This window comes from Aotus nancymaae, unplaced genomic scaffold, assembly GCF_030222135.1.
Source record: "Aotus nancymaae isolate 86718 unplaced genomic scaffold, 86718_ANA_hifiasm-v0.15.2.pri h1tg000012l, whole genome shotgun sequence".
In the NCBI taxonomy this organism is placed as follows: Eukaryota; Metazoa; Chordata; class Mammalia; order Primates; family Aotidae; genus Aotus; species Aotus nancymaae.
The window spans coordinates 23,039,154-23,066,751 of record NW_026988423.1 but is presented as its reverse complement, the minus strand read 5'-3'; the positions used below and the strand labels follow the sequence as shown (position 1 = coordinate 23,066,751).

The following is a 27,598-nucleotide window of genomic DNA, read 5'->3' as shown; positions in this document are numbered from 1 at the left end:
TCTCAAAAAAAAAAAAAAAAAATTAGAATAGTTCATTCTTCCTCCTATATTAGTATGTAGTTCATGGAGAAATATTCAAATTTAAAAATTCTTTCAAAGGATGGCAATGTATATCTCCATCCCTCAGTATTGTAACCAGGCACTCCAGAGTTAGAAATCAGAGAGAGTTTAAGCAATCAAGACCTAAATTATCTACAGTAATTAGATGTGACACAGTTTCTAGTAATACTAGTGATCTGATAAAATTTCAACTGATAAACTGCAATGTCTTCTTCCCTATCCCTAACTAAAATGCACAGCTTTTAGTTCATCCCTTACTTCTTCCCAACTAGGCCAGTTGCAGTGGCTCATGCCTGTAATTCCAGCACTTTGGGAGGCCAAGACAGGCAGATCACTTGAGGCCAGTTCAAGACCAGGCTGGCCAACATGGTAAAACCCTGTCTCTACTAAAAATACAAAAATTAGCTGGGTGTGTAGTGCATGCCTGTAATCCCAGCTACTCAGGAGGCTGAGGCAATATTGCCTGAACTTGGCGGTTGGAGGTTACAGTGAGCCAAGAGCTCACGCCACTGCACTCTAGCCTGGGCAACAGAGAGAGACTCCGTCTCAAAAAAAATAAAAATTCTTTTCAATATACCACAGTCAGCAAAAATCACCCACCTAGAGTTCTTTACCTACCAGGCTAAGGTGGAGGCTACAGAGCTACTCTGAGAATTTCTCTATTGAACAAGCTTGGATACTCCTGGCTTCAGATGAATACAACCTAGGATGACTGCTCATATCCTCACCTTCCTTTTCTAGCAAGAGACTCCTAGGCACTTCAGATAATTAAGTGGTAGGCATCTCAAACATGCCCTTTAGCAGCTGTACCTTAGCATTCTTCTGTTTCCAAAATTTTTAGTCTTAAGAGTTTGAAAAATCAGGGCCTGGCGTGGTGGCTCACACCTGTAATCCCAGCTCTTTGGGAGGCCAAGGTGGATGGATCACTTGAGGCCAGGAGTTCAAGATCAGCCTGGCCAACATGGTGAAACCCTGTCTCTACTAAAAATACAAAAATTAAGTGGACGTAGTGGTGCACGCCTGTTATCCCAGCTTCTTGGGTGGCTGATCATGAGAATCACTTAAACCCAGTGGGGCAGAGGTTGCAGTGAGCTGAGAATGTGCACTGCACTTCAGCCTGGGTAACAGGGCAAGATTCTGTCTCAAAAAAAAAAAAAAAGAGTTAAAAAAATCAATTTCCTTTAATTACAAAATTAATTTCAATGAATCCATTGAAAATAACATCAGTACCATAGATGGTATCAAAATCACTCCTAATGCATCTGTTTTTGAAATACTTTGAAGGCTTCTAATTTTGGGTATCATTATGTATTATTCAATCAAATGAGGAGGCCACAGGAGAACTAACAAAATTGCTGAGAACAACTAAAGTTGAAGAAATATCCAGGAGGCAAACTGTGCATCTTGGCAGCGATAAGTTTAAAAAGAATAACACTTCCCCTTTGGGAATTTATTCCAGGTAGCTATCACTTCAGCTGACACATTTCCCCTTGTGTCTACTGCTACAAGCTTTAAAATACCAAGGTCTTGATGTTGCTCTTTAAAGACATGCTTATATGATTACTAATATTAGCAGAAGGAATTTTTTAAAATGTGTTCACACATTTGTTTTCTTTAGAGTGTGTACTTGGAGGATAGAAACAGTTTCCCTATTCATTTTGTATTCCTAATATCTAGCACAAACTTGGCACCCAATAAATGTCTGTAAAATGAAAATAAAAGAAATGCAATAAACCCAATGTTTAAAAAACATTAAATACCTACTGTGGTAATAGTACTATAGCAGAAAATACTCAGGGACCTCAAAGAATTACACAATATGATTCCTATTTTTAAGAATGCAGGCCAAGCGTAGTGGCTCACACCTGAAATTGCAGTGCTTTGGGAGGCTGTGGTGGGTGGATCAGGAAGTCAGGAGTTTGAGACCAGCCTGGCCAACATGGTAAAACCCCATCTGTACTAAAAATACAAAAAATTAGCCAGGCGTGGTGGCAGGCGCCTGTAATCTCAGCTACTTGGGAGGCTGAGGCAGGAGAATTACTTGAATCTAGGAGGCGGAGGTTGCAGTGAACTGAGATCACACCACTGCATTCCATCCTGGGCAACAGAGCAAGATTCTATCTCAAAAAAAAAAAAAAAAAAAAAAGGATAGGGACAAGACGAGGTGGCTCACACCTGAAATCTCAACAATGGGAGGAGGTCAAGGAGGGAGGATGGCTTGAGTCCAGGAGTTCTGGACCAGCCTAGTTCTAGACCAACATAGTGAAAGCCTGTCTCTACAAAAAATAGAAAAAATTAACTGGATGTAGTATAGTGGGTGCCTGTAGTCCCAGCTACCTGGGAGGCTGAAGTGGGAGATCACTTAAGCCCAGAGGATACAGGCTGCAGTGAACTGTGATCGAGACACTGCACTCCAGGCTGGGTGAGAGTGAGATCCTGTCTCAAAAATAAAACAAAATAAAATTTAAAGCATCTAAAAAAAAATGCATAGGGAGGCCGAGCACGGTGGCTCACGCCTGTAATCCCAGCATTTGGGAAGCCAAGGCAGGTGGATCACAAGGTCAGAAGTTCAAGACCAGCCTGGCCAACATGGTGAAACCCTGTCTCTAATAAAAATACAAAAATTAGCTGGTCACGGTCGCAGGTGCCTGTAATCCCAGCTACTCGGCTGAGTTAGTAGAACTGCTTGAACCCAGGTGGCAGAGGTTGCAGTGAGCCAAGATAGCGCCACTGCACTCCAGCCTGGGCGATAGAGTGAGACTCCATCTCAAAAAAAAAAAAAAAGAAAAGAAAAAATGCATAGGGAAATGCCTTCTGGTTGGGAGGACAGACTATCAGTTCATTCATTCACTCAGTCGTTAAAATATATGTTGGGCATTACTAGGCTATGGTATGAAGACAGAGATAAAGGACAGCTTCTATCTTTAAGGACCTGCTAGTCTTAAAAATAGATGCGTAAATTAATGAAATATAGTATGTTGCCTGCTATGCTAAGGAAGACACTGCTAGAAAAGCACAGCAGAAAGACAATTAACCCAGTCAAGGAGAAAGAATCAGGAAAGCCACTGCAGAGAGGATGAAAACTTAATCTAACTTTTGAAGGATGATGAAGCTGGTGGGGGTTGGGGAAGAGTATATTACAAGCAGAGAGAATAACACATACAAAGGCACAGACGCACAAAAGAATGTGGCATAGAGTGAAATTACAAATGGTTCTGTATAACTGAGGCCCTAGCAGATGTGGGAAAGGAGCTGAAAATATTGAGGGGAAAGGCGGCCTAGCATGGTGGCTCACGCCTGTAATCCCAGCATTTTGGGAGGCCAAGGCAGGTAGATCACCTGAGGTCGGGAGTTTGAGACCAGCATGGCTAACGTGGTGAAACCCCCTCTCTACCAAAAAATACAAACAAAAAATTAGTTGGGCACGGTGGCGTGCGCCTATAGTCCCAGCTAATCAAGAAGCTGATGCAGAGAACCACCTGAACCCAGGAGGCAGAGGTTGCACTGAGCCAAGATCACGCCACTGCACTCCAGCTTGGATGACACAGCGAGATTCTGTCTTAAAAAAACAAACAAACAAAAACAAAAACAAAAAAACAAAGGGCAGGAGGTATATCATGAAAAGTCTTATATGCCTTCATGAGTTTGAAGTTTATCTTTGAGGAAGTGTAGACCTCATCCTGAAGGCTATAGCGCATTAGTGACTCAGGTAGAAGAAGCATGATTAGATTTGGATTTTTGCTGCCAGTAGTTATGACAGCAGTAGAGAAGCAGAGGCAGAAAGAAGAGTTATATATAGAATGACTGTAGTGGCCATAGGGATTGAGGGGAAAAAGACAGACCCTATAGACATTTAGGAGGCAAAATGGACAAGATTTTGATATAAAGGTTTAAGGGAGTGCAAAAAATCAATAAAAGACTTGTGGATGTCTGGCTTAGGTTGATTACGCTTATGGTGATATTTACCAAGACTGGGATCACAGAAAGGAGACACGTTTAAAGGAGTGGGAAGAGATCATTTTAGACATCTGAATTTGAAATGTTTATCCACGTTGTCTAAAGGGTATAATGATCTGAAGAAAACACATCTGACTCAATGAATACATGAATGCGCAAACTGTGTATGAATTCAATCACCCAGGGAAAGAGTATAGTACTGAGAGAAAAGGAGGGTAGATGGCAGAGCTCTGAGGAATATCTATATTTAGAAATATACAGACAGGCCAGGTGCAGTGGCGCACACCTGTGATCCCAGCACTTTGGGAGGCTGAGGGGGCGGATCACCTGAGGTCAGGAGTTTGAGACCAGCCTGGCCAACATAGTGAAACTCCATCTCTACTAAAAATATAAAAATTAGCTGGGCGTGGTGGTGCATGCCTATAATCCCAGCTACCTGGGAGGCTGAGGCAAGAGAATCACTGGAACCTGGAAGGTGGAGGCTGCAGTGAGCCAAGACCATGCCACTGCCACTGCACTCCAGCCTGGGTGACAGAGCAAGACTTACTAAATGATTGAATGATAGTCACATTTGAGTTATGCCTGTAGCCTGCTAGCTGGTCTCCCCTTTTTAGATCTCTCTTACTCTAGTTTATTATCTATACCATTTCCAGAATAAACTTCACCAGGAGGTGAATAAATAAATTTGACCAGGAGGTCAAGGTTGCAGTGAGCCATGATCGCAACACTGAACTCCAGCCTGGATAACAGAGCGAGACCCTATCTCAAAAAAATAATAAGGAGCGGGGAGTGGGGGAGAAATAGAAAATCAGATGCAAGGATTGGAGGATTGATAAAAACTGATTAGGTTGGAAAGGGGTAACCACAGTAGGGCCAAAATAGGAGACAAATGAAATATCAGAACCTTGTTAATTCTAGTATGATATGGTCAAAGCAAATACAATGAACACAGAGTGCTACCATTGGTTCTCAAATGTAGAGAAGGCATTAACTGTGAAGTTTATTCTGGAAATGGTATAGATAATAAACTAGAGTAAGAGAGATCTAAAAAGGGGAGACCAGCTAGCAGGCTACAGGCATAATTCAAATGTGACTATCATTCAATCATTTAGTAAGTATTTATTGAGTATTATCAGGTACTGTTTTAGACTTTCAAGATTCATGTAAAGAACTGACAAAATTCCTGCACTGTGAAGCTACAATCTAATGAAGAGACAGAAAATAAACATATAACAAATAAATAAAAGACACTGGGGGCTGGGCACGGTGGCTCTCGCCTGTAATCCTAGTTACAAGAAGGCTGAGGCAGGAGGTTCATGTGAACCCAAGAGTTCAAGGCTGCAATGAACTGACTGAGCCACTGCACTCCAACCTGGGTGACAGAGCGAGACCCCATCTCTAAGAAGAAAAAAGACACTAGGACAATAAGGATTCACAGGAGTCGGGGTGGGAAGGTGTTAGCTGTGGGGTTACATTCACTAGGGTGGTCAGGAAAGGCTTCTCTAAGGCAATAGTTTACCAAAGATTGGAAAACTATGGGCTACAGGCCAAATTTGGCCTACCACCTGTTGCTTGTTCCATGATGGTAAATTTTTTTAACCATTTTTTAAAAGTCAAAAGAATATTTTGTGTACATGGAAACTATATGAAATTCAAATTTCAGTGTCCATAAATAAAACTGCAATGGAATATGGCCACATTCAATTGTGATGGACAGTCTCTGACTTACAATGGTTTGACTTACAGTTTTTGACTTTATGATAAGCTTATATTAAATGTATCTTTGACTTGCAACATTTTTGATTTATGGATTTTTCAGGATGTAGCCCCATCATAAGTGGGGAGCATCTGTATTGCCTATGGTTGCTTTTGCACTACAACAATAGGATGGAGTAGTTTCAACAGAGGCCATCTGGCCCTTTGCAAAAAAAAAAAAAAAACCTTTCCAAACCTGGTTAAACCTAAATGAGAAAAAGTCAGACATATAAAGATCTTGGTGGAGTCATGTTCTAGCCTGAGAGCAAGTACAAAGGCTCCAAGACAGCAACAGGCACAGCATGCATGACAGACCAGTGTGGCTGTGCAGAATGGATGAGAATGAGAAGAGACAGTACTAGAGAAGCAGGCTTGACCAGAGGCCAGGCTTTGTTGGCCATAGTAAGGAATCTGGATTTATCCTAGCAGTGTGGGAAGACACAGATGGGTTTAAAGTGAAGGAATATGATTTGATACTGGAGTTTACTGTTGCTATGTGAGGAACAAACTTTAGTGAGGTAATAACACAAGCAAGTCCAGCCAAGAGACTATAATGGGAGAGTCTGAGGTTTTGGTGGTGAAGCTGTTGAGAGGTAGTTGAATTTAGAGCATATATGGATATAATGTAGACAAAATTTGCTGATGGATCGATGTGGGATGTGAATAAAACGGAGAAGTCGATAACTCTTAAATTTCGGGCCTGAGCAACTGGATTTTTGTTGAAATAATTAAGAAACAAAGAGACTGGGAATGGAAAAGGCTTGAGGGAGAAAATCAAGACTTTTTAGATATGGTAAGTATGAAATACCTATTAGGCATCCAAGTGCTTCTATATATATGTGTGTCCTTGCCTATGAAATGGGAATAGTAATGATACTTCAGACAATGGTCATGACGATTAGGTGATATAATTCATGTAAAGTGCTCAGAATATAGCCTCGCCCACAATAAACAGTCTGTAAATATTAGCCAAATGGAAATATCAAATAGGCAGCAGGCTATACAAGCCTGGAACTCTTGAGAAGTAGTCAGTGTTAGAGAAAAAGATTTCTTAGTTCTCAGCATATAGATGAGGCCTGGATGAAATGAGCTAGGAAGAGTGTATAGACAGAGAAGGCAGTGAAAGGTAGACTCCTGGAAACCTCGGACATTCAGGAGAGTTAAGCAAGGAGAGGAGCTATACAGAACACTGAAAATTAACATCCAACAAGGTAAGAAGAAAAACAGGTGAATACAGTGTTAAAAAAAATCCGAGAAGGGAGTGGTCAGCTGGTTCAAATGCTGCCAAAGGGTTTAACAAGATGAGGACTGAGAATTATCTATTCAATCTGGTAAAATAGAGCTCCTTGAGGACCTTGATAAGAGCTATTTCAGAGGCATCATGGGGATAAAAGCCCAACTGGAGTAGTTGAGAGAAAGGTGAGAAAGTAGAAACAGCAATTACACACAGCACTTTCAAGTTTTGTTGTGAAAGGCAGAAAAGAATCAGGTAGTAGCTAGAGGGGGATGTGGGGTCAAGGGTTTTTTTTAAAAGAAGGATTATATTAAGGCAGATAGTTTTATATAGTGATGAGACCAATCTAGTTGTGAGAGAGAAATTGCCTGTGTAACAGGAGAGAGGGGATAACTGCAGGTACAACCCTGACTAGATGAGAGAGGATGGAATCCACAGCTCAAAGCGAGAGGCTGGCTTTAGATAGAAGGGGGCACTTCGGCCAGGCGCAGTGGCTCACACCTGTAATCCCAGCACTTTGGGAGGCCAAGACGGGCGGATCACGAGGTCAGGAGTTCGAGGCCAGCCTGGCTCATATGGTGAAACCCCGTCTCTACTAAAAATACAAAACTTAGCCGGATGTGGTGGCAGGTGCCTGTATTCCCAGCTACTCGGGAGGCTGAGGCAGAAGAATCACTTGAACCCAGGAGTCGGAGGTTGTAGTGAGCCGAGATCAAGCCACTGCACTCCAGCCTGGGCAACAGAGTGAGACTCTGTCTTAAAAAAAAAGAAGAAGAAGGGGGCACTTCTTTGATTGTAGAAGGCAACAGAGGATGTAGTCACACCTACATTCCATTTTAACAGGTGGGAAAAAGTTGTTTTGGTTTTTGAGACAGGGTCTTAATCTGTCGCCCAGGCTGGAGTGCAGTGGTATGATCATACTTCACTGCAGTCTCCAATTCCTGGACTTAAGTGATTCTCCCATCTTAGCCTCCCGAGGAGCCAGGACTACAGTGCTCATCACCACACCTGGTTATTCTTCTCTTGTAGAGAAGGGGTCTCACTATGTTGTTCAGGCCGTCTTGAACTCCTGAGCTCATGCAGTCCTTCCTCTTTGGCCTCCCAAAGTGCTGCCATTACCGGCATGACTCTCCATGCCTGGCTGAAAAAGCTATTACATAGTTTGAGAATATTTACAATCTCCTGATTCAGAGCCAGACATAGTTGTGTGCACCTGTAGTCTCAGCTACTTGGGAGGCTGACGGAGTAGAGTAGCATAAGCCCAGGAATTCAAGGCTGTAATACATGATGAGCATGCCTGTGAATAGCCACTGCTTTCCAGCGCAGGTAACACAGTGAGACCTCGTCTCTTAAAAAAACAAAAAGCAGGCCGGGCGCGGTGGCTCAAGCCTGTAATCCCAGCACTTTGGGAGGCCGAGGCGGGTGGATCACGAGGTCGAGAGATCGAGACCATCCTGGTCAACATTGTGAAACCCCGTCTCTATTAATACAAAAAAATTAGCTGGGCACGGTGGCGCGTGCCTGTAATCCCAGCTACTCAGGAGGCTGAGGCAGGAGAATTGCCTGAACCCAGGAGGCGGAGGTTGCGGTGAGCCGAGATCGCGCCATTGCACTCCAGCCTGGGTAACAAGAGCGAGACTCCGTCTCAAAAAAAAACAAAAAAAAAAACAAAAAAAAACAAAAAAAAACAAAAAGCAAACCACAACAACAAAAACCCTCTTGATGCATGTATTACGTTTGGTATAAAACAACCAACTCAAGAATCACTGAATCAGTCAATGAAGAATAGCTGAATTGCTCTCAAGGACAATTACATTAACGTTAATTCTAAGAACTTCAACCTTCAAATTATCAATTTCCAAAGTATCTTGCAAAGTATTAAAATTTTAATACTTACATTCCCTCTATAGTTTAAGCTGAGCTCATTAAAAAGAAAGAGGCTGGGCATGGTGGGTCACACCTATAATCCCGCACATTGAGAGGTCAAGGCAGGAGGACTGCTTGAGCCCAGGAGTTTGAGACCAGCTACACAAAGATGGTGAGACTCCATCTCTACAAAAAAAAAAACTTCACTTTGAGAAGCTGAGGTGAGCAGATTACCGGAAGTCAGGAGTTTGAGATCAGCCTGGCCAACATGATGATAATCTGTCTATACTAAAAACATAAAAAATTAGCTGGGTGTGGTGGCATGCAACTGTAGTCCCAGCTACTTGGGAGGCTGAGGCAAGAGAATCACTTAAACCCAGGAGACAGAGGTTGTGGTGAGCCAAAATTGCACCACTGCACTCTAACCTGGATGACAGAGTTAGACTTTGTTTAAAAAAAAAAAAAAGAAAATTAAACATTAGTCAGGCATGGTGTTGTGAGCCTGTGGTCCTAGCTACTCAGAAGGCTGAGGAAGGAGGATCCCTTGAGCCCAGGAGTTTGAGGCTGCAGTAAGCTGTGCTTGTGCCACTGCATTCCAGCCAGGGTGGGAGAGCAAGAATCTGTCTCTCAAAAAAAAAAAAAAAAGAAAACAGAAAACAGAATTAGATAGCAAGTTCCATGAGGGAAGGGATGTGTTCAATCCTAGAGCCCCAGTAGCTGGTCATCTGCCTAGAACATGAAAGATGTCCTTTGAAAAATGAGTTAGATTTTTCAATTTCTAGTTCTTACTTTGTAATGAAATATTTATGATGGTCATTTTTAGGAAGATGAGCCTCTTTGCAGGTACTTTTTCATTATTTGTAATAGAAAAAAAATGTCGTGACACCTGTAAATCATTTCCAAAAGCAGAATATGAAAATAATGCTGCTCAATCAGTAAGAAAAGTGTAATATACCCAAGCATAATCAAATACAACCAGTCAAGAAATTGTAAATTCAGCCAGTCAAGAAATGTACGCTGTTATTGAACTGACATCATAGTCTCTTGTGAACAGATTGTCAGGGGCAGCAACAAGGGCAGATTCTTTCTTGGTTATTGGTGCATCAAGAGAACAATGATTATTTGAATGCATAACAGATAGGAAGAGATTTAAACTGTTTTAAGTATGATCTCTGCCTGATACTGAGAAATGTTAACACAAAAAGGTCACTTAGGATTAAAGAGTGCAAAGACAATAAATCTCTGTTCTTCAATAACAACAAAAGGTAAAAATTTCACCCACAGAAGAATGAAGTCCCGTTTTCAAATATTTAATTCAATTCTATCTAGCAACTGTCACTGAAGAAATACAAATGCTACTCACTTTATAACTAGAGAAATAGGTAGTGCCCCTCATCCCCATTCCATGTCAACAAGAAGCAGCAGCAAAGATGCTGAAAACAGCAAAGCAAATAAGACAGGTGAACTCCACCCATCCTGCTTCAGAAAAAGAGGTAGTCATCAAGTAGCTTGTCTTAAAAAGAAAAATCAGCAAAATGAATGCACTACTTCAGATAGTAAACTATTCCAATTCATGGCAATGCCCCAAATTATTCTGCAGAATCTTTTAAAAAAAAAAAAACTTAAGAAAGGTGCATTTCCAGACTCCTTAGGTTCCAAGTCTGAACTGGTTTATCTACTTGCTAAAGCAGAAAAAATAAGCCCACTTAACTGATTCACTGTAGAAAATTAAGTTAAGCATCACAATCAGAGGGTTTATTTTTCTCAATAGGAAAGTACCATAAAATGACCAGATTGATTTGAATAGGCTAGAAAAATTAAGCAAACACCAACTTTATTTTTAGATATGGTTCTTTTTATTACAAGAAATTTTAGTCCCCCATATGACAAGTTTAAGTGGTTAACTTCATTTTGAGCTACATTCCCATTCAACTAAAAACTTCTACTATAAAATTCAGTTTTCTTCTGTTTGTTGTTCTTATCCTGGTGCAAAAGTCAGGTTACATCTTTCCTTCTGAGAAGATGGGCTGTTGAATGACCAATAATAATGGGAGTAACACTGAGGAATCCACAACTTCCTTCCTTCTAAAGGTAAACAGGGTTATCTTTCCGTAAGGTCAATTTGCTGAAGGAGCAGTGTAAAATTAGATGACAAAAGTGAACATTCTTCTTGGCAAAATAACACTGAAACCTCTATGTCAGCCAATACAATTTTTTTGGTTTGGTTTTGTTTTGTTTTTTAGACAGAGTCTCACTCTGCTGCCCAGGCTAGAGTACAGTGCCATGATCACAGCTCACTCAGCCTCAACCCGCTAGACTCAAGCAATCCCATCACAGCTTTACGAGTAGCTGGGACTACAAGGTGCACGTCACTATGGCTGGTTAATTTTTTTTTTTTTTAATTTTAAATTTTTATTTTGTAGAGATCAGGTCTCACCAGGTTGCCCAGGCTAGTCTTGAACTCTTGGCCTTAAGCAATCCTCCCACCTCAGCCTGCCACAGTGCTGGTATTACAGTTGTGAGCCACTGTGCCCAGCCCACCAACACCATTTTGACTTACTATTTTTTAGGAATATTCAAATATATGAGTTGGGAAATTTTGTGTTCTTAATATTCTGAAAAACCAATTGGTCTCTTCTGACTACCACATCATATTTGGAAGCTGCCATCACATTCTGAGAAGCCCACATTAAGTGGTATTGACCTATTGAAAAAAGAAAGTCCCTGGTATTTTTTATTACTCCAACACTTGAATCTCTCAAGTAGAACAAAGAATGATAAGAGAATTAGTCTTTGCTTTTATAATCCTGTTTTCTGAATTTATACAAGCCATTTTATGTATTTTATATCTGTTTTCTGAATGTATGACAAGCAATTAAAAGTTATAGGGAGAGTATGAATTTGTTCTACTTCCATTTCCCAGAGTTTTTCAAGTAACATCCAATTTTATAATTAAGGAGTCAAATTGCCCTTCACTTTGTCAACACTTGCAGAATTCCTGCAATAATCCAGCTTCACCTATGAACTCCAGGCATTTTATGAAACTGGTTAAAAGTAGAGACCATTTATTATATGAAACTTAAAAAATACTCAAGGCTGGGCGCGGTGACTCACAAGGTCAGGAGATCGAGACCATCCTGGCTAACATGGTGAAACCCCATCTCTACTAAAAATACAAACAGCCAGGTATAGTGGCATGCCCCTGTAGTCCCAGCTACTCAGGAGGCTGAGGTAGGAGAATCACTTGAACCTGGGAGGCAGAGGTTGCAGTGAGCCGAGATTGCGCCACTGCACTCCAGCCTGGGGACAGAGCAAGACTCCGTCTCAAAAAAAAAAAAAACCCTCAAGTTATGTAACTAACCTTAAATAAATCTAGTATCAGTTCACTTAAAAGAAGGACTTCATATACAATTCCAGTAGGATATTCAAAAGTCCTAAAGCTTCAATAACCCAATGAAGGTTTTGGAGTTAAGAGTTAGTAGGAAGAGTGGCTGGTGGTAATATCAACTCTGCCCAGACTTTTGGTAATCTATGTGAATAATCCCAATTCAAGTTTTCATTCTGACTGTACAGGAAATGCTTTCTGCAACCCAACATATCTAAAAAGGTTTCATTCTGAGTGATGCAAGCCCTCTACACAGCCTCAAAAGCCAAGGGTCAGAGGCTTTTATAATACCAACTCACATGAAGCAAACTTGTATTAGTTTGGAAATGATTTATAATAAGAATTTGTTATAATGCCTCCGCAAGCAGTGACAGCCTTAACAAGAGCTATTCTGCAGTATATCTCTTTAAATGACAACTGAAAATGGACATAAAATCTACAAATACTTGTTTCCTATACTGAAACCACACCTACTGTTTTCCTAGGTTTCTCTTGATGTTCAAGATTTCTCTCTTAGCTCCACTTACAAAAATTTTATTCTCCTATAAAGCCACTAAAAAAAACATTACTTCATAAAGAAATTTCTCTGGAAGCTTCCTACTAAAAAGTAATTATTGCTTTGAGGAGCTGAATAAGAATTTATTTACTGATTCACAGAAGGAAAAGGTAGCTTGAGAGGTCATTTTATACATATATAGGCAGGACTATACTTTTAAAATATACTTCCAGAAAAGATAATAAAATTATTTTGGTAACCTTTTTACCACCATGACTATGATGACAACTATCATCACCAATAAGGTATTTTACACGCTCCTTATTTCAGTTTAAACCTATTTTCTCTTATTCTACTGTCAGTGGAGCTGAGGAACCGCTGGTTACTATTCCTAATAATGGATCCATTCATGTTTTTTGAAGAGTTATTAAGTTGCCTCTTAACCTTTCTCAACCTTTCCTCACAGGACTGACTTCCAATCATATAATCATCTTTTGAGTCTCCTCAGAACCGTCTCCAAGGTCTCCTCATCCCTTTTAAGTTGAGGAACCTAGAAATGGAAACAACACTCAAGTAAGGGGATGATCAGTGCTAAGTATTATCTACATAAAAGATATTGCCATCCTATCAAGATATCTTAACATCGCTTTCAAAACCCCCATCAGTACCTTTACAAAAATGTCCTATCATGGTCCCTAGGCTTTCCTCTGCCATACTTAAATTAGTATTTCTTAATAATTAGTCCAAATATTCTGTTAGTAGTCCTGTGCAAGTTCCCCTAGTTTATGTAGTATGTCCTAGCAAAGTATTCCTAAAAGTTGTATGTACATCAAATTTTCAATTCAACAAATATTCACTATACAAAAAGCCACCATTATAAAAAACACAAAGCATAAATGATGACTTAAAAATGGCCCAGGTCTTAAGGGAGTCACTATCTAATGGGACAGAAATGGCCCATGTCTTAAGGGAGTCACTATCTAATGGGACAAAGACAGACACATTTCAAAAGTATCACAACATAAGGTATACTGGGTTAAGTTATTTAAGGGTAACGTACAAAGTACAAAAAACAGGAAAGAAGTTGAGTTTCAACTAGCAGTACAATCTGTGAAAACTTCATGCAAGAGTCAGGACCTGGGAATCTGAGTTGAACCATGGGAGATGAATAAGCCCAAGACAGGTCAAAATGGGAAAGACTTTAAGGCAAAGGAGAGGTTTTACCAAAGGTACAAAGGCAGATAAAGAAAGACTGTGGAGAACACTTAATAGTTCAGTAGTCCAATGTGGTTGAAGCAGTAACAATGTACATTCAGGAGACATGGTTCAAAATGTAGAAATATAGGCCAGCAAGATCATGCAGGTCTGAGAATCTTAAATTTTATTTCATCTTCAGTGAGAAGCCAAAGGACTTTAGGAATAAAGTGACATAATCAGATCTGTATTTAAGAAAACCATTATATTGTGTATCACTGTGTAGGGTGAAAAGATATGCAGTAAGACCAATGAGAAGATTACCACAATAAACTATGCAAAAGTAATAGAAATTTAAACTAGGACAGCAGGAATAGAACAGCAGAGACAGATGAAAGAAACACTACAATAATATAATGAACAAGACTTAGAAATTGATTGGATGGGAGTGGGGAGAGAAAGGACTTAAAGATAGCACAGTGCAGAGAGCAAGATTTAACTTTCAAACAGATGTAGGTTCAGATTTAAATTCTAGCTCTGCCACTAACTAGCCATATGACTTAGAGAAAATTACTTGTCTGTGCCTCAGTTTCTGAGGTATAGTGATGGTTTCTGATGGTATATTGAGTATGTTAGCAAATCTTTTCTTTTCTTTTATTTGAGACAGAGTCTCACTCTGTCTCCCAGGCTAGAGTACAGTGGTACGATCTCAGCTTACTGCAATCTCTGCCTCCCAGGTTCAAGTGATTCTCGTGCCTCAGCCTCCCAAGTAGTTGGGATTGCAGGTGCATGACACCACACCTAACTAATTTTTGTATTTTAAGTAGAGACTGGGTTTCATCACGTTGGCCAGGCTGGTCTGGAACTCCTGACCTCAAGTGATCTGCCTGCCTCGACCTTCTAAAGTGTTGGAATTACAGGCATGAGCCAACCTGCCAAGCCTGCAAATCTTTGTTTTAAAGAGATGTACAACAAAACTGTACTTTTCTTTTTTGTTTTTTTTTTTTTTTTGGAGACGGAGTCTCGTTCTATCGCCTAGGCTGGAGTGTAGTGGTGTAATCTTGGCGCACTGCAACCTCCACCTCCGGGGTTCAACTGATTCTCCTGCCTCAGCCTTCTGAGTAGCCGGGACTATAGGTGCCCGCCACCATGCACAGCTAATTTTTGTGTTTTTAGTAGAGACAGGGTTTCACCATGTTAGCCAGGCTGGTCTCGAACTCCTGACCTCAGGCAATCTGCCCGCCTTGGTCTCCCAAAGTGCTGGGATTACAGGCGTGAGCCACCGCGCCTGGCCCAAAACTGTACTTTTCCTCCTTAAACACACTACTCTTTACTAGTTATTCTTAAATTTTAATCTGCTTTTGACCATTCTACTCAAGTTCCAACCCCCAGTAACTGCACCCTACAACTCAGCATTTCTTCTTTAATTAAACTGTTACTTGCATTGATCTCTGTAGACCAGCACTCATTCTCCTCAAGCTGACATTTAGGAATAAATGTCACCAAGTATAGACTAATGGATGTGAACCTGGAGCCCAAGAACCCTGAGGAGCCTCAGAATTGTTGTAAGGAACTACCAAGTGCTCTACTCATAAAAAGATTAGGAACACTAGTTATAGAGACAATAGGTAGCAACCCCATTATAGCTGTCTTGGCCTGATAATTAGTAACTCATGGAGGCACTGTGTTCCTTGGTATCTTACCTGTCTATTTACGATCTTGTTCTCTCCTTTCTTTTCTGTCTTATCTCTAAAATGTTTTAGTTGGACACCAATGTTGTTACCAAGATGGGTGGCTAGCCTTCAACTTGCTTCCAACTAGTTTTGGAAGAACTTGACACTCAGACCAATTATCAAGAACATTCTAAGATTATAGCACTCAAATAGGTGTATGTATGCATACATACACAGGTATAACTCATTGTAATAAAAACCAGTTATTTTGACGGAAAAAAAGGGATTAGAACCCTGCTCTCCTTTCAATCTCTTGGTTCTAATAATTAGGGCTTCCTATGTGCCAGACCAAGTGCTAAGTGCTTACATGCATGATCTCACTTAAGCCTCATAATAAAGTTATGAAGACTGACTTACAAATGAAGAAACTGAGGCATGGAGAAGCTCAAAAACTTTTCTGGTTGGGTGCAGTGCCTCACATTGGTAATCCCAACACTTTGAGAGGCTGAGGTAGGGGGATCACTTGAGGCCGGGAGTTCAAGACCAACCTGCGCAACATGGTGAGACCACATCTCTACAACAAATAAAACAATTAGCCTCATGTGGTGATGCACACCTGTATCCCAGCTACTTAGGCGGCTGAGACAACAGGATTGCTTGAGCCCTAGACATTGAGGCTGAAATGAAATGTTTGTGCCATTACACTCTAGCCTAGGCAACACAGCAAGACCCTGTGTCTAAAAAAAAAAAAAAAAAAAAAAAAACACAAAAAACAATTTTCCCAAAGCCATTCAGGTTATGAATGGCTGAGTTTAGATTTGAATTCAGGCAGTTTAAATCCAGAGCCCATGGTCTTAACAACTCTTAATTACTGTGCTATACTATCTCATACCACTACAGATTAGATTATAAGATTCTCCCTTTCTTCTGTAAAGGTATTTATATATGCACAAATAAAAAATCCTAGCCAAAGAGATTACAAAAGGATTTCCTCATTAGCTAAGCTTAAAGAGATGTTATCCACAAGGTTTTACTGCTTATAATTAAAGGCAATAATCTAGGGACAATGTTTGTGTTTGATCTAAAAAGTGGTGGCCAATTCTCATAGATGGACAGAAGTTGAATGTGGGCATGTGTAAATATGTATTTCTCTAGGTGTAGGATAACAATTAACTTCTCCCTAGTTTTTAGAACTGGATAGTATAAAGGAGAGCCTAAAGAAAAAAAACCTTTCTCCAAAAACACTCCTCACAATATCACTCTCCTAATTCAAGACAGAAAGCTACCATTACATTGATGCTATAAAATGAGAATGAAACAATGATGCTTCAGCAAAGCATAGATAATAAAAGTGGATCTCTCTAAAACAGAATGAATGTTGGAAAGATTCATAGCTTTTGTTATGGAAAGGCATCAAAACATCTATACCCAAACCTTCCAACAAAACACAACACCAGAAATGCAAGAAAATGGATAAAATACTATATATGGAAGAAACTCCAACTCCTGAAATAAATGCCACTGGACAGATGCTACCCACTGGTACCTCACAGAGTACTGCTGTAGCAATAATTAAAGGTAAGCTATCTGGGGAAATCCCTTCAGTCTATTTGTCAAATAGAAAAACAACTATTCATTTCAAGGGAAGGGGAATTTTCATACACTGCACAGAAAACTGCCAACTAACTCATCTTTGTTGTTTACTTAAAACTAAAACTTGGGCAATACATTCAATTCAACATCTAAAAGTTAAACCAAGCTTGGCCTATGGAAGTTTTGGACTAATCCTTCAAGGGGATTTATATCGTCCATAACAATTACAAATCACAAAACAAAATTCTTCTTTCAAATGTCTTAAGTCTTTATAAGCAAACGTTTGGCAGCAGCTACAGTCTCATGGTTGGCTTCCCCTGCTGTGTAACCTGACAAGGTAAAAAACTCATTGAAATATTTAACAGTGGTGGTATGGATTTCTTTGGATAGGTCAAGAAAAGCAGCTCATCATTTTAAAAACATAAAGAACCATTTTATGGGAAGTCATTCCCTCAGTCCAAGTGTCTGTGTATTTCCTAAGGGCTTTCTCAGAGACTTTATTGAGGGGGAAAATGAAAGGGCTAACAAAAGGACCCCTTTTTTCTCCCTATTCCCAGCACAATCTACCTCAGCCACAGGGCCAGTAGCATCCACACTGTCATAAATGCCAGCAATTAGAGAATTAGGCCATAAAACCACCCACTCAGGTATAAGAGTGCAGGCCTCCAGCTTTATTTAATGCATGCCATAAAATATCCTGTACTTCCTTCTTTCAGGCCTTCTTCAACAACCAATGAAATGACAATAACAACAACAAAAATAGCCCTTTGTCTGTGTAACCTCATACTGATGTGATCAATGAAGCCATCTGGGTCCAGGTGAAGGAGTTAAGATTCCTTTTTCTTAATAAAAGACAGCATTTTCTCTAGCATGCCACATATAGATGCAGTAAAGGACATGCTGTATTTTGAACACTAAGGTCCTGGAAACTAGAGTCAAACTACTTTTGCCAGAAAAGCTATTTTCTCTTAGTCTGAAAATACTCTAGAAGCCTAGACAATTCCTGAGCTTCTCAAGAAACACTGGAGCCTACAAGGGTATTCTTAATTAACAAGTTCCAGAACCTCCTAAAGTCTTTCTAATCAAAGGTTAATTCAGATCTCAAAGCTAACTTTAATTCAGTCTGTGTCTCAAAGTTGATACAATTTAGGAGCAATCAATAATTTCATTTGATTGTCTTGTCTTGTCTTCAACAATCTCCGAGTCCTGAAAATCACAAGTCTGAGATTTACTCCATGACAATATTTTACTCATCAAGCTTCGTAAACCAGTCTAGATAACATCCAAGCAAATACTTTGTAACAGTAAACTCTGTGGCATCCTCTTTCCTACTAGTGCCTACAGGGTTAAGAATTTGATTAAAATGTAGGTATGTCATGCCAGACTCATTAGTAATTTAACCTTTCTTAATCCCTGAAAATAACATATGCAAACAAAGAAAGGTCCCATCCCAGCAATCCTTGAATAAATTCCTCCCGAAGTAGTGACAGTCACAAAGCTTCCCCCTTCTCAAAGGTCTATGCCACTGGGCTCTCCACCTTGGCAGAGGAAGAATGGCAAGAGACAAGATATTCACAAAAGGCCCGATTGAAGGCCTTCAGTTAAGTGCTAGAAGGAAGCTGAAGTTCTGTGCCAACACTAGTGGAATGTGGGCAGGCACAAAGAGATCTTAATTAGGAGACCTACAATTAAAACACAGTGAGTTTCCAAAAGAGAGAGGCACTGCAGTCTGTTATGCCTCTGAGCAAGCAAAGCACTGTTGCCACCCCCTCTAGCCACAGGGTAAGGGAGGCAATTGGTATAGAGTCTGCACAGCTACTCTACGGAAGGACAGCTCCAAGGTGAGCGACGAGATGAGAATTAAGTCAAGATGGGAATATTTTCTCTCAACTTCCAGTAAGAAGATAGATCCCTATTGTGTGAATGATTTCCTCCAGGAGCATGTGCCTTAAGACAATTAAATGGAAGGGAAAGACGGGGACATGTCATCTGGTTTTCAGTCACAGAGGAAGAACAGTTCTAAAGACTGAATTTCTAATGCTGAGTACAAACCATTTCAGAACATATTAATAACTACATCCTATGAAGTAGGTACTATCATTTCAGATTTATAAATACATTGATGTATCGGATTTTTCTTTTCATTCAAAAGTTCATACATCTAAAGGACTGTACCACCTAGACTAAAAATAACTTCTCTTTTGGATGGTCTGGAATTCACAACAATGAAAACACATTTAGCCAAACAAGAGGGCTTCTAAACACCGGATAATGCCTGGGATTCTGTAGGTTCTCAGCACTATGTGTAAAAACTTCATCCTCATTTTTCTTATAAATGAAACTGGTCAACTTCACCAAAGTCCTTATATTTTTTCCACACAATGAAAACTTTCCAAGTTGAAATTTCTCCCCCTAGTAGTGCCAGTTATATGGGCAAATGTGTAATCTGATATTAAAAATTACCAAACAGAATCCCAGCTACTCAGGAGGCTGAGGCAGGAGGATTGTGTGAGCCCAGGAGTTCAAGACACACCTGGGCAACACAGTGAGACCCTGACTCAAAAGAAAACAAAACCTACCAAATTGTCTCACTTAACTCTGACTCTTGAAATAAACTCAGAATAAGAAATTCTAATCTGACCAAAAATTTAATACAATAGAAAGGAATCATAATACTGACACAGAACAGATTCATGAGCTATTTAGTCCAACCTTTTCATTTTACAGATCAGAAATTTAAGGTTAAAAGTGAATTGCCCAAGGTCTCGTTAAACGGAGATGAGAGCTCACGTTCACTGATTTCTAATCTGACGCTTCATGCACTCCACTCTACTCGTGTTCCCTCCTTCATTTACCTTCTGCCAATCTTAGGATTAGCTGTGAAGGTAATGAAGGACCAACTCCCACTCATGGTACATATATGTCCAGTAAACATTAGAAAAAAAAAAAATCACAGACATTCCTACTACCTTTTCAAGTCTGACCCAAAAGCCTGCCTCAGTCCACATGAACTAAGCTGCAATTTCAAGTGAAAACACACACCAATGCTGTAACTCAGTTACAATTTATATCTAATCAAAGTTTGTTATGTTATGATCAGGATGGAAATTTTGCTTTTAATATATTGTGAAGTAGTAGGGAAGGTAACTGGATTATGACATTAATAAAGACTAGTTTCTGATAAATACACTGTTTCTGGGGTTTATTATTACAACAGTCTAACTTCTAGTCAACAGAAAGGGTGCTGCTATACTATGTTTATTTAGATGGCAAAGAACAGTGGTATGAACATTACCTGAGACAATCCTCAGAAAAATGGGATACTGACACTACAGAGGGAAGGGGAGAAGAAAGGCAAAAAATGGACCTCTGTGATTTCTTACAGTGCTCAATAAAAGAAAACCTCAATTCTGCTTCCTAATTGTCATACAGATATTCAATACAAAGGAAGGTAGGAACCAACAGCAGTAAAGGATAAGTCTCCTATGGCTAAGGGAGGTCAAACAGCAAAGTGATCTGGAAGTTCTGTTACCTAGTGTTAGAAGTATTAACATAGGTTTTGTTATGAGCAAGTTTTAGTCATTATCCACTGAAGGCAAACCAGAGTTTAAAGAGGTAGAATCATTTTGGATCATGTAACCATTTCTTCATGATAAGATAAGACTTGATACAGAGCTATGAGTGAGTTCTGAGAAGCAATCTTTAGAATTCTATATCAGCCCAGGGTGAGTCCTAAACTTCCCTTTTGGAACTTTATTATTGATTAGTAAGACTATGTTTAAAAAAAAAAAAATGCTTGGCTTCTACACTGAAAACTACCAGGTCAGAGGTTTACCGCTACTCAATGCATACCATCAACTCATATTAGATTGCCTCAAACACCACATAAAAAGCTTACCCATGGAACACAGTTCATTCAAGTCCAATTCAGAAAAAACACTCAAGTTTAATGTAAGGAGTCAACTACTCTTCTCATAATGAAGCAGCAACTACTGTTCAGGAAAAAGTTTTAAAGACAAAAACCCCTTATAAATATGATCCTATTTGAAATAACTGCAATTCCTTGACAGGCTTTACACTATATACTAGTGTTAAGCAAAATAAAACACTAGCTTACAATTATTTCATAATGCCAATAGATAAGAAAACGAGTAGCCCGATTAATACTTTGAAAATGATTTGTCAAAGACCAACAGATAAAATATTCTGGTGCCCAAACATTAGGTCCCTGAATCCAGGTGGCTCTCTTTCTAACCAGTCTCTTGAAAAGCTATGATTGGAAGCTGTCAGCATAAAACTTTGCTCTTGAATATGTAGTAACATTTGGAAAGTGAATGCTTGGTCCTTCAATACAAAATAAATAAGCATACTGAACAAGAAGAAAATGCTTCTTAGGATCCCCTTAAAATGGACTAACTTCTCCTAATAGAGACTTTCTTATTAAACTCAAATATACACGGGGCTAAAATGCTACATGTAACCAGGCAAGTCTCAATTTTGAAAATAAGCAGGTAAATGAAATGTCAGGTTTTTTTTTTTTTTTTTTTTTTTGCTGCTGTATCTTTTAAAAAAGCAAAATCAACTCACATTTAAGCACCAACTCCATGCAAGTAACCTGAACGGTTCAGTCTTTTTGTCATGTATGAGGCCTTTGGTTCTCCAACTACATGGGATCTGTGTTGTTAGCTTAAAAAATACAGAATTGGCCTTTCAAAAAAAAATAATAATCTACAGCAACCAATAAATAGTCTCAAACAACCCTGCTGACTGCAGCTGCCTTCTGAAGGCTGGGAAAAGGAGGTGGAGATAGAGCAGAGAGAGGCAGGGAAAGGGGACGCTGCAGCTAGCTACATAGCAAGGAACACGCCCCCATCATGTCCTCCTTGCTCTGTCAGAAGGCGGGTTGTTGTCAGTCTCCCGATCAGGCTGCCTTAGAAACGATTAAAAAAAAGGAGGCAGGAAGACTAACAACTAAAAAATGCCAGCTCCTTGAAAGGAGGGGCCGGGGTCCTTGGGATCTCCTCCCTCCCCTTCTTCCCAGGATCTTTCCGTAAATCTAAAGGGGTGCGGGGCACAATAGGGGACAAGGGGTTTGCCCAGGATATTTTGTGTGCACCAACGGCAGAGCACGCAGGAAACGGCTGGTTGTTATCTTTCCCTTTCTGTTTCAATCAAGAGCACTCCAGAGCAGCTACCCCCTACCCCCCTTCGCTTCAGCCCCTAGCAGCTGCTCTTCCTCCTCCTAGCATCCCCCATGCCATTCTCCCCCCTCTACAATTCAAACTCCCCCCTTCTGCATCCAATGGAAAACAAATGCGCAACGCCACTGGCTGAATCTGAACTCAACTTCCCTTCCCTGGGCAACTTTCCTTTTTGCTGAAGGGGGCTGAATAATGCTTATAGAAGCAACTCCGTTCTTGCCCCAGTACTAATGGGGAAGGGGCAAAGCTCTGACCCTTCCTCCACCTTGGGTCCCCTTTTAAGAAACAGAGAGAATCCCAAGTCCTCCTTCTAAGGAATAACTTTGCTTCATAATCCTCCTCTCCCATCCCAAAGCAACCACCGCCACCACACTGAAGTATAGCTGTCCCTTATCTACTCTCCTCACCCCAACCTGGCTTCCCCCGCCCCTTCCAAGCCCAGGATTGGCCTAGGAAAAGGTGGATCAATAATGAAATGACGAGAAGAGAAGGGCGGGAGGGAGCTCGGGTTGGAGACTGCGTGCTCTCAGGCGCAGTGGGTGGGGTAGGAGAGCAGCTGCTTCCCCTGGGAGGATGCTGCCCCAGTCCCCCCACAAACACCTCCCCTCAGAGGGGCCCCCTTCCCCAGAGCTGGAGGGAAAGCCTGCCTCCTCTCTAGGGGGAGTGGTGGAAAGCTGCTCTTCTCTAAGCCTAGGGGACAGTGGACTATTTTCCCCTCCAAGATGCCACTAATCCTTCATTCTAAAGGAGGGAAAGGGTGGAGTGAAGGTAGAGTAATCCCGGCTACCTATAGGCTAGAAACTGTAGCCCTGTGAGACGAGGGTGAGGGTAAGAGACTGCTGTATGAGGAGTCACCGTTATCTTCAGAGGGAAAGGAGGCGAGGGCAGGCAAGGTACAGAGGACAGGAGATTTTCCCCGGTGGGGTAGGGCGGGATGGGGGAGGATCTGACTGCTTGGGGTAGGGGTGGAGGGTGGAGATGAAGGAAGGGGGAGTGGCTGGCAGCACAGGGACCTGGCCCGGGGATGGGGCGAGGGTTCACCAGGTTTTCGAAAGCAAGGTGCTGGAAGGGACATCATCGATCCCCAAGGGCTAGGTGAACGTGGCCCTGGATGAGGCCATCACCCGAGAGATGCCCGAGAGGAAAACTGCCCTAGGAGTAACACATCTGCCCAGAGAGGGAGGCGGGGATGTGGCGGGATCAGGTCTCTAGGAGGGAGGGAGGGAGGAATCTTGCTCGGATGAGGTAATCTGTGAAAGGGAGGAGGGGTTCAGTCCCGGAATGGGAAACCCCAGCGAGGGGGTCTGTGCCAAGGGATTTGGGGAAGGGTCAGGGGGAGGAGAGCGGAAGGCAAACGCCCTCAGCCAGATGGGTCCAAACCCCGGGGTGGGGATGCCTGGGGGTCTGCAGCCCAGCATGGGGGTCCCAAGATGGGAGAGCCATTCGCCCCAGGTCGGGGACCCCGAGATGGTCCCAGATATTGGGATGCTCCTCAATCCCGGATGGGGGAGGGGAGGGGCTCCGCAGAGGGTCGAGACCCCGGACCTGGGGGTTCCTCGCCCCCTTACCTCTCCGCTGCCGCCTCCCCCGCCGCTCTCCCCAAACACGGCCCGGAACCGGCGCAGGTTGGTGCCGATGGCGGCCGAGACCTGCAGCGCCGCGTCGAAGCCCGGGCCCACCCGGAGCAGGGCCGGCCCTGAAGAGGCTGAGGACGATGACGAAGACGAAGACGAGGCGGACGACGAGGAGGCTGCTGAGGCGGTGGCCGCTCCCCCTGGAACCCCAGCCCCGCTGCTTCCCGCCGCCGCCGCCGCGGCCGCCACAGCCGGGGGGGAGGGGGGCGCCCCGGGGCCGCCACCGCCGACCGGGGGCCCGGGGGGAAGCAGCAGGGCCGGGACGCGTTGCCGCGGGGCGCCCCCTAGGCCCCGGCGCCCCCCGCCGCCGCCGCCCCCGGTGGTCCCGGGTCGGGCGGGGAAGCGCCACCGACAGCTGTGCGCCATGTTCGCCCCGTGAAGTGAAGCAGCGAGAGGGAGAGGCGACAACACAGGGGGGCGGGGAGGCGGAGGGGGGGGCACTGGGCCCGGGAACCTGCCTAACCAGCTCTGCGCCGCCCGGCCGCCTGCACCCTGCCGGCCGCTATGCAGAGCGCCGGGCCGCGCCCGCCGGCCCCGCAATCTGTATAGCGGCCTCAGGCCTCCGCCTCTGACGCCTGGGCGCTGCAACTCCATCCTGAGGCCCGGGCCCCCGCCTCCTGCCCGCCTGCCCGCCCCGCAACCTGGATAACTGCATGCCCCGCCCTCCGGGAGAGGCATTGCTTGGGAAAAGGAGGGGGGAAGGAAGCCCGGGAGCCCGGAGCAGAGCGCGGGTTCCGGAGAGAGGGGGAGGGGGCGAGGACTATGCGGAGGATGGAGGCGGAGGGAGCCGGGCCGCCTGCAGCCTTGAGCACCAAGAGGCCGGTTACACACGTTCCCGGGACGCGCTGGGAATCGAACCGCCCGGGAGAGCAGCTTCCAGTATAACGCGGCGGCTGGGTCGGGGAGGAGTGAGCCTTCTCCTCCGCCCCGGGGCACGGATACAAGATGGGTTAGCCCGAATTGAACGCTTCCAGAATAAAAGAGTCCTTATTGTACTACATGCAAAACAGAAGCGCTGCCCAGTTTACTATATGCAAAAGAGAAAGGCCCTCAATGAACGCACTTTAAAAAATAAAAAAGGAGCCCCTCCCATTTTCATGCTGGAGCTCTCTCCAAAATGCACACGCCGAGTGGCAGGTCTCCTGCCACCTCCTCGCTCTACTGTGCACTCGTCTGGCTTTCGTGCCCTTCTGCAGGGAGTTGAGTTGTGTTTCTCCAGCCCGGGCACTGAGATCACGGCGTGCTCCGCTAACGACGCGGTGTTACAACGAAGCTGAAGCGGGGTGGCTAACGGGGCCTGGAGGGAAGAGGCGGGCAAAAGCGCCCCCGCCCCTTCTTCCTCCGGTCTCTGCCTGCCGCTGCATGCAAAGCAGACCCTAATGTATGCACGCAGAGGGAGGGGGGCTCGCGAGCACGTTTCTGATTAAGAGAGGGGGAGGAGGAGAGCGTTGGGCATTATGATACACTGGGTGGAAGGGGCCCGCCGGCGGCGAGCTCTGTGCGCGGGGTTAGTAAGCTGAAGGGGGAGGGGGAGAGAAGGAGGCGAGTTAGGGAGGGGAATGAATATCCACCGGGTTTACTTTATTGCGGGAAAGAGGGGAGGGCCCCTCGAGCCAAGCGTTAGAAGCCTGCGAGGCTGGGAAAGCAGAGAGGGGAGGGAGGGGTTTGCGCCGGTAGAACTTGCGTTGGCTGAGGCTGGGGGATCGATACACAGCCTGCAGGCCCCGGGGCAGCCTCCATCCCCCTAGCCGAGGTGGAGTTCGCTGGAAGGTCACGCAGCCTTCCTGGACTCCCGCACCGGTACAGCGCACTGCATGTAATATTACAGCCCGGGGCGGCGAATTTGGGAAGGAGGAGGAGGGTCGTGGTGAGCAGGTTGCACTCAGCTCAGGGCCTCCGGAGGGTGCACTGCACGCCTCCAGAGGTCCACAACCTCCTGGTGCTGAAAACCTACGTCCCTCCACTGGCGAAACATTTGTGCAGGGCGGACGATGGGATGGGGACTGGACAGAAACAGTGAAAGGGAGGAGACACAGGCAAACCCCAACTCCCCCAACTCGTCCCGAATCGATCTTCGTTCCAACCGCTCAGGATGGGGCCCAGATGGTTTGCAAAGGGCACACTAGCACAACGCACACACAGAACAAGATTCCGTTGTTACAGCGCGTGGTTTACTAGATGCTGAAGGGGTGGGAGTAGCAGGGGGGTCTTAAACGGAAGCCCCAAGGCTCTGCTAAGGACAGAGACACCCCATTATGGACGGTTTCTCCATTGCAATATATTTAGCGTTGGGCGCTGGGGTTTTTGCTTCAGTGTAGCTGCTCTGATCAGTTACAGATTGGCGACCACGTGGATTCCCTTAAGCATCCTGATTTGTTCTCTCTCTCTCTCTCTCTCTCTCTCTCTCTCTCGTCCCTCTTATTTTTCTTTTGTATTTGCCGCCCCTCCTTCTTTAATATGCATAACGGTCTGCAGAGGTAACAGGCAGGGGACTGAGTGACAGGCTTTATATAACTGTGTCAACAGGATTTCTTCCCGCCTTCCACTCTTCAGAAAACATGAACCGGCTAGATTCTGAGTAACCTCACTTCAAGCACACTTCTTTTAACACAGGTGGGAGGTCTGCAGGTTGGGTGGCAGCAGAAAGAAGGAAGAATGTCTTTGAAGATTGTGTGGAGTCTCCAGACTCAAGCCTTTGAGCTGAAAAACTCCTTGAGAAATCATACAGTTTGTTTCTTTGCCTCTAGACTAGTCCAAAAGGAGCCAGAGCAAATCAGAATTTGGTTTACCGTTGGAGATTTTAGGGCAAAACTATTAATAATAACATTTTGAGTGTTTTCTGTGAGCCAAAGTGCTTTATGTGCATTCAATTCTCTCCAATCCTATAGATAAATCTGATTTTACAAATGGGGAAACTGAGGCTTAGAACAATGTCTAAAGTCGGCCGAACGTGGTGGTTCATGCCTGTAATCCCAGCACTTGGGAGACGGAGGCGGATGGATCACTTGAGGTCAGGAGTTCGAGACCAGCCTGACCAATGTGGTGAAACCCCGTCTCCACTGAAAATAGAAAAATTAGCCAAGCATGGTGGTGCACGCCTGTAGTCCCAGCTACTCAGGAGGCTGAGGCAGGAGAATTGCATGAACGCAGGAGGTGGAGATTGCAGTGAGCCGAGATCGTGCCACTGCACTCCAGGTGACAGAGTGAGACTCCGTCTCAAAAAAAAAAAAAAAAAAAAAAAAAAAAAATTAATTAAAAAAAGAAAAAAAAGAATAATGTCTAAAGTCACAACTAGTAAGTAGAAGTGCTAAAACTCATTGGGGTCTGACACCAAATATCAATTAACCATCCTGCTGATCTTAAAAAGGCATTCTATGCCTTACATATTAGGTACCTTAAACTGCATGTGCTTTACTTGTTTTTCATTTTAAATTTTCATTCAACATATTTTTCTTGAATACCTAATACACTCATAAGGTTAAAAATTTAAGGCCAGCTGGGAGCTGTGGCTCACACCTGTAATCCCAGCTCTTAGGGAGGCAGAGGTGGG

The 27,598-nt window shown here is 43.3% G+C and overlaps 1 protein-coding gene across 5 annotated transcripts in view; it reads right to left on the bottom strand.

Moving 5' to 3' along the window:
- Positions 1 to 24,414, bottom strand: part of KMT2A (lysine methyltransferase 2A) — a 94,778-nt gene extending 70,364 nt beyond the window's left edge. For 3 of the 5 annotated variants that reach the window (XM_064375468.1, XM_064375465.1, XM_064375466.1), the window contains exon 1: positions 23,983 to 24,414. In XM_064375468.1, coding sequence (XP_064231538.1) covers positions 23,983 to 24,414 — 432 coding nt within the window. Of the gene's footprint in view, positions 1 to 21,800; positions 21,900 to 23,982 lie in introns of all 5 variants that reach the window. The other 2 variants (XM_064375467.1, XM_064375464.1) reach the window with 1 other exon arrangement.
- Positions 24,415 to 27,598: the final 3,184 nt, after the last annotated feature.